Source organism: Sus scrofa, chromosome 16, assembly GCF_000003025.6.
Source record: "Sus scrofa isolate TJ Tabasco breed Duroc chromosome 16, Sscrofa11.1, whole genome shotgun sequence".
Classification (NCBI taxonomy): domain Eukaryota; kingdom Metazoa; phylum Chordata; class Mammalia; order Artiodactyla; family Suidae; genus Sus; species Sus scrofa.
Window position 1 is genome coordinate 51,081,843 of NC_010458.4, and position 7,584 is coordinate 51,089,426.

Below are 7,584 nucleotides of genomic sequence, written 5' to 3' on the forward strand. Positions count from 1 at the left end.
TATACGTTACATGGATAATGATATGATAAAAGAACTGTATCTATTATATCCCCATAAAATTGTTACCAAAGAAGAAAAGGAGAAGGAGGAGTTGGAGGAGGAGGAATCTTAAATTTCTCCCTCCCTCTCTCTCTCTCTCTCAAATGAACTTTATGCCAGAAGTAGCCTCAGCGATGAAAGTTTTGGCCAACCCAGCATCCCAGCAGCCTGGTCCTCCTCTCGGGCTGCATGCGGTGGGGGGGGGGGGTAGTGTTTGGCTTCCTCTCCAGTTGGTGTGGCTCTAGGAGGCAGCGACTTGCAAGAAAAGACATTCGCCGTTCTGTAGTCTGTTCTCTGTTGGAATCCTGCCACTGTCTCTTTCCGTCTGTGTGACCTTAAGCAAGTCACTTTACCTCTCCGAGCCTCTTTCGCCTCTGCAGAGCAATCAGGATAAGCAGATCGGCGATGACATTCGAGAGCGTGCGGTTCATCCCCTGAGAGCGCCCGAAATTGGGACTGAGCCACCTGAATAAGGCGAGTCCCAGGCAGGAAAAATCCGGTGCGGCGGGAGGCCTCCCGGACTCTTCCGGAGCCCACGGCGAGGGCAGCAGCCGCTAGAGCCGCCCCCACTCTCAAGCCCGGGCCCGGAAGGAAGCCAGGAAGGCTGAGGGGCCCCGCGGCCCGGCCGGGGAGCCGGGGCGAGGGCCGGGAGCCGGGCCGCAGCCGCCGCTGCTCATCCATCAGCCGGACGAAGAGCAGAGGCGCGCTCTCCGCCCTCTGTTTGCTTTCTCGCCAATTATTGCCGCGCCGTAGCCCCTTTGTTGATACAGTAGTCCGAAAAAGTGCTAATGTTCATTTATCAGGGGGCCTGCCGGGGACTCCCACGAGTTGCGATTCTTCCCAAAATATAAACACGGGGCGAGCGTCCCAGACAGAAACCCCCATCTGTTTCCCCGGCGCGGGCCGAGAGCGAGGCGTTGTTGAAGATAAAGCCGAGGATAACGCCGCCTGTCTCCAATGGACGTCTCCCCGGCGCATTAATGACATTCCCGGTGATAGTTCCAGCTTATCTTTCAATTAATCATATATACCTTTTGCGGCCGGTCCTGCTGATTGCAGGAAAGTGGGGGTCGGCTCGGGCCGCTCCGATTGCTTTTCAATTAATAATATTTTATGTGCACAGAATGCGTTCAAGTCATCTTGAATTTGACTCATCTTAAAGCACCGACTCTTTAAAAGGCAAGGAAATAAATGGATAGATTTTTGATCTCTCCTCTCTGCTTCCTTTTGTCTTTCTCTCTCTCTCTCTCTCTGCCTTTTTCTGGACGGAGGTTGTTTGTTTGTCCTGCTTGTTTGGCCAAAGTGCGGCTTAGGGTGGCGGCTAGGTGGTGTGAGCCCCCCTTGGGAAGAAAGATGCTTCCTGGTGGGGCTGGAGAATCAAGTTTCACCCCCACGGACCCCCAACCACTGCAACTTTTATTTAAAGAAAACAAAAATGTTTTCACTCACTGAGAAATTGTGAGGCTGCAAAGAAAAGTTAGAAATCGCTCTTGGACATTTCTCTGCAAAGACCAGCGGGTCACCCCAATTTTGATTTTGCACGTATTTATCCAGTTTTGCCCCTATTTCTTCTCTCTGGCAATGCAAAGGCCTGGTTTAGATTGAAAACAAATTATTACCGGATTCACAGGAGATGTAGGGGCTGAAGAAGTCATCGATTTTGTCCAAATAGGGATGGTTTTCTTCCCTCCCTTTTCCATGACACCTGACCCACAAGTCTGTCAGCCCCTGGGAACCCTCATACCCGAAAATGGGTGATAAATCTTCATCGCCTTGATTTGCAGAGGAAATGCTGATTTTTTTTCCTTCCTCCAGAACACTCTCTAAACACACACACACACCCAAACGCGCACGCACACACACACACAACTAAAAACAGGGATCCGGATGCAGCCTCGATGTCCCCCATTAAACGGTAATATTTCAGGCGTCGGCTCACACTAATCTTTCAAACTGTCATCGCGAGCCGCCTGCCCAGCCCAGTCACTTAAAAGCGCTCCCAGGACCCTCGCTCCGAGTTCTTTTCAGTGAGACGTTTAATTGAATCGGATGTGGCTCGTTTGCCAGACGTCACCGCCTCGGCGATAGGCATCCTCTCCCACTCCCCAAAAACATTCTTCAAAGGCGAGGCGGGCCCCCAAGCTAGGTTCGTTGAGGGCAGCAACTGTAACACTGGCCCTAAGCCGTGGCGAGGCAGGGCCGAAAAGAGGCCACTGATGTGCAGATCCGTCGAGGGAGAACCAGATTGGGAGTTTGGGGGGTTGGGCGGTGGGCGGGTGCGGAGGGTTTCTGGGGCTTCAGACAGCCTCACTTTTGAAAAAAGGCATCTCTACGCAGACCAGCTAACAAGCCCACATTCGGCCGTCGTCCCTGGCTCTTGAAGGCTTGAAGCAAGATTTGGCCGCCGTGGCGAGGACCTGGTACTGACGGCTGGCGCCTGGAAGCCGGGGTGGGAGTGCTGAAGGAGACCGTTCTCCTTCGCCCTAGCCTGGAGCCACAGGCCCTACGAGTGCAGATCTGATGCGTGGCTGGAAAGGTTCCAACGCTAGGCCTGTGCCTGACTCCACTGGAACCCCTCCCAGTGGCCCTCACCGGTGGTTCACTGTCCGGCTTGAGCACCCTAAGGTTTACGTTCTGGATCTGTTTTGTGCATTTCCTGGGCGCCTTAAGCGCACATTCTGGAGTCTACGGTCCAGAGGGGGCTGTATCCTTAGCTTACTTTTAGCCCTGGGTGCCTCTCTTCTAATCCAGACACTTCGTGCCTAGTCCCCAAATGGCCCTCCACAGGGAGCCCACCCCTACACCGCCTCCATTCTCAGAAAGTTGGTGTGCTCCACCCAGAATTCCCAGCAAAAGCTTGGTTCCCGGGAAATTGACGCTTTTATGCCTGCCTTCCCCAGAGATACCGTAAGGCTGTGACCTTAACCTGGGGCCATTCTGTCTGCCGGGATTCTCTCTGAAATTGTACACAAACTAGAGTGCAAAATACAAAATACAGTGTTCTGGGGCTTTCATCGGATCTCCCAAGGGACCCAGAGGGATGCGGCAGGCCAGCACAGGATCTGGTGAGGTGGCTTGCCCTCCCCCAAAACTGACAGATTTGTCTGATGGACGATCCCAACTTACTGACCCTGGGCTAAAAATGAACACCCAGCCTCTCCCCACCATGTGCCTGGCTCCGATGCCTGGTAGCCCCTCCCAGAGCTAACTTAGAGAATTCTGACTGCTCTGGGCTTGGAGGAGCCCCACCTGCCTGAGACCTAAACCTGAGCTGGGGTGTGAGGCCCTGGTGCTGACAAAGGCCTAGAGGCCTTGCTGCCAGGCAGGGCACAGAGGGATGCAAAAAACGACAGGTCCTCAAGAACAGGAGACTTGAGGTCGCTGGGAGCTAGGACGCCCTAGAAGACAGCTTTGTACTGGAAAGCTGAGTTTCCCAACTGGGATTTTGGATTTGTTTCATTATTAAGGAGAGGGTCACCTCTCTGGGAGGAGACTGGCAGTGACCAGGGACCCCTGGAGCTGTGTATTGCATCACTGGAACTACAGTAGGAGGTAAACCCCCCACCCCACAACCACCTACCTCGCTTTTCAGAGGGACTTACCCAGGAGCCCCCAGGGCTGGCCTCCTGGGGAAGGGGGGGACTACCAGGGCACGACTGGCCTGGTAAGTCAAGCTTCCCGGGATTCCAAAATTTCCAGAATGTCCCCCTCCTGCCATCACCCCAGAGCAAATCCTCTCCCCTAAGCTTCTCTTCTTATTCAGACTCTGCCAAGTCGGATACACCACACCATCAGTAAAAAAGCCTCTACAACTTTTAGAATAACTCCCTCTCCACAGCACCCCAACCAATCCTTTGCTTCCCTGTTTCATTTCACATGCTGAGGAACATTTCTTCAAATCCCAGATTCACCCAACCCGTCCCAAAGCTGGATTCAGAGCATAATCCGGTCCTTTCCTGTGCATGCATCCTGGTAGGGTTTTCAGGCTAATACTATGGACAAATCTCAGGCTGCAGGAGCAAAAGGAGAGCCTTCCAAGCGCGGCCCCTTTAAAAAGCTGAGCGGGATTTTTTTTTTTTTTTTTTTTTTGAGCCGTATGACTATATTAGGTGACACGAAACTGCTCATCGCTCCTGTCAACGAGGCCCCCGGCCCAATGGCAGCCTGAGTCCCCCTCCTCCGGCCTGGTCCCGCCTCTCCTGCCCCTTGCGCCCCGCATTACCTGCCGCCTGGCCACATCCCGAGCTGGAAGGCGGGTGCGCGGGCGCGCAGCGGGCACCATGCAGGGAGGCTGCCAGGGACCGTGGGCAGCGCCGCTCTCTGCCGCCCACCTGGCGCTGTGAGACGCGCGCTGCCACCATGTTCCCCAGCCCCGCGCTCACGCCCACGCCGTTCTCGGTCAAAGACATCTTGAACCTGGAGCAACAGCAGCGCAGCCTGGCCGCCGGGGAGCTCTCCGCGCGCTTGGAGGCCACCCTGGCGCCCGCCTCCTGCATGCTGGCCGCCTTCAAGCCCGAGGCCTACGCGGGGCCGGAGGCCGCAGCGCCCGGCCTCTCCGAGCTGCGCGCCGAGCTGGGCCCCGCGCCCTCACCAGCCAAGTGCGCGCCCTCCTTCTCAGCCGCCCCCGCCTTCTACCCGCGTGCCTATGGCGACCCCGACCCCGCCAAGGACCCTCGAGCCGATAAGAAAGGTGAGGAGGAAACACAAGCTTCTTCTCCTCTCTGGGGTCGTTGTTGTCCTCAAACCCCGGCGGACAAGAAACTCTGGCCTTGGGTAGAGGAGACGCGAGTGCCTGGGCGACCGGTCGAGCAAAGGGGGCTCCGAGTGTGAGAAGCGAGGCTGTCGCCAGGGCCCCCGTGCCCGAGTCCAGTCGGAGGTTTAGAGGAAATGCTGGATCGTGATGATCAGAAACCAGAGACAAAAGAGAAAAAAACAAATTTTTTTTTCGGCCTAACAAAGCCCCAGGCTGCAGCAGCTCTGCTGCTCGATCTGTTAGCGATGTTTGTAATAGACAGAACAGAGGGAGGAAGAGAGAATCTTTTTTGTTAATCTCTTAAGGATCTTTTTGAGCATCTGACAAAAACTGCTAAACAGAAATGTAAATGCTGCACACCAGATGTACTTTCGTGCACAATAGGAGAAGGTCCAGGACTTCTGTAGCTCACCCGTTTCCCAGTGGTCCTGGGGGCCTTTCCTCCTTTGTGCCAGGAGAGTGGAATCTTTGAGAACAGGATCTTGAATTAAAAATGGGATACTCCGGGGCGCTTGGGAACCTGACTTAACAGCTTTATTTTTCCATAACAATTTCCCCACGTGGCCGGGGCCAAGAAGTTCTCTCCTGGATAAAGTTAGAAAATGCCCTGCGACAAAAGGCTTGGGTCGATGGAGCTGACTGGGGAAGGTGGCAGGATCTCTGCGCACATCCCCAGGTCCAGGGGGAGGCTGGCCTGGAGGTGGAAAAGGCGCCTTGGGGAGCTGGCCCCCCGCAGGGTCCTTTCCAACCCGAAAAGGCCAGGGTTCTTTCTGTGAACCAAGATTTGTCTAGTCGCAGAGGAAGGCCCTGGGAACAGCTGCCGGTGGGCACGGTGGCTTGAACTGGTTGCTACCAATTCAAATCTAACTCGAGCACAGTGACAGGCAAGTTCTGAGGCCGCCTGCCCACCTGCTGCTTTTTGGCGGCTGTACAATAACCTGTGGCCGTCGCGGGTGTCTTCCATAGGTCACCAAACCAGCACCTCTTGGCTGTTTCTTCAGTTGTATAATTTTGAGACAATGTGACCGACCCTTAGGTCTTAACTTTTCAGACCCAAGTAGCCCTGATCTAATTCACCTCAATGCATCGTTGGGCTTTATTTTCTTTGCAGCCTGAAGTCTTAAGTCACTGTCCATCTCTCTCACCAGAATGTGAACTGCCCGAGGACAGGGACCTCTCATTTTTGTTCTCCTATGCCTATAGCCCTACCTAGCACATAGTAGGCATTCAACAAATGCTGATTGTCAAGCGGAAATCGAGTAGTCTAGGTGCCCAGTGCACCCGGCGGAGTAAGCCGCACCCAAGCTGGGGTCTGAAGGCAGGTCGGGATGCCACCCACTGGGGCCCATCACCGGGCGGGAGCTCCGAGGGTCGCAGGTCCAGCAGCTCTGACCTAGCTTCTCTCTGCCTCTCTGTTCCCCCCCGCAGAGCTGTGCGCGCTGCAGAAGGCGGTGGAGCTGGAGAAGCCAGAGGCGGACAGCGCCGAGAGACCTCGGGCGCGACGACGAAGGAAGCCGCGCGTGCTCTTTTCGCAGGCACAGGTCTACGAGCTGGAGCGACGCTTCAAGCAGCAGCGGTACCTGTCGGCTCCCGAGCGTGACCAGTTGGCCAGCGTGCTGAAGCTCACGTCCACGCAGGTCAAGATCTGGTTCCAGAACCGGCGCTACAAGTGCAAGCGGCAACGGCAGGACCAGACTCTGGAGCTAGTGGGGCTGCCCCCGCCCCCGCCGCCGCCGGCCCGCAGGATCGCGGTGCCAGTGCTGGTGCGCGATGGCAAGCCTTGCCTCGGGGACTCCGCGCCCTACGCGCCAGCCTACGGCGTGGGCCTCAACGCCTACGGCTATAACGCCTACCCCGCCTACCCGGGTTACGGTGGCGCGGCCTGCAGCCCTGGCTACAGCTGCACCGCTGCGTACCCAGCCGGGCCGCCCCCGGCGCAGTCGGCTACGGCCGCCGCCAATAACAACTTCGTGAACTTCGGCGTCGGGGACTTAAACGCGGTGCAGAGCCCGGGGATTCCGCAGGGCAACTCGGGAGTGTCCACGCTGCACGGTATCCGAGCCTGGTAGGGAAGGGGCCTGTCTGGGGCACCTCTAAAGAGGGGCACTAACTATCGGGGAGAGGGAGGGCTCCCGATACGATCCTGAGTCCCTCAGATGTCACATTGACTCCCACGGAGGCCTCGGAGCTTTTTCCGTCCGGTGCGCCTTTATCCCCACGCGCGGGAGAGTTCGTGGCAGAGGTTACGCAGCTTGGGGTGAGTGATCCCGCAGCCCGGTGCCTTAGCCGTCGCCCCGGGAGTGCCCTCCAAGCGCCCACGGGCATCCCCAATCGGCTGACACCGGCCAGTTGGGACCGGGAGCCCGAGCCCAGGCGTGCCAGGCTTAAGATGGGGCCGCCTTTCCCCGATCCTGGGCCCGGTGCCCGGGGCCCTTGCTGCCTTGCCGCTGCCCTCCCCACACCCGTATTTATGTTTTTACTTGTTTCTGTAAGAAATGAGAATCTCCTTCCCATTAAAGAGAGTGCGCTGATCCGCCTGTGTGCTTCTTTCAGCTTGCTGTGCTTCAGAAACTGAAATTTTGGAGGGCAGAGGCAGCACTGGCCTTCAGGGGTAGGGATAGGTAGTAGCAAATGGATAATAGCGATGAATTAAAAACTAACATGTGCTGGATCCCCAAGTTAGGTGCTTTCTGGGATTGCTCATAGAATCGTCAATAACCCAAGCAAGGCAGGTCGGATTTTAAAGTTTCCCTGAGGCCTGGAGGGGTTTAATGACTTGCCTGTGAGCATAT

At 56.3% G+C, this 7,584-nt stretch overlaps 1 protein-coding gene across 1 annotated transcript; it reads left to right on the top strand.

The window, feature by feature from the left end:
• Positions 4,172-7,323, top strand: NKX2-5 (NK2 homeobox 5). Its single transcript, XM_003134041.2, has 2 exons — positions 4,172-4,729; positions 6,221-7,323. The coding sequence occupies exons 1-2, from the start codon at positions 4,399-4,401 to the stop codon at positions 6,859-6,861; spliced, it is 972 nt and encodes a 323-aa protein (XP_003134089.1). The 5' UTR covers positions 4,172-4,398; the 3' UTR covers positions 6,862-7,323.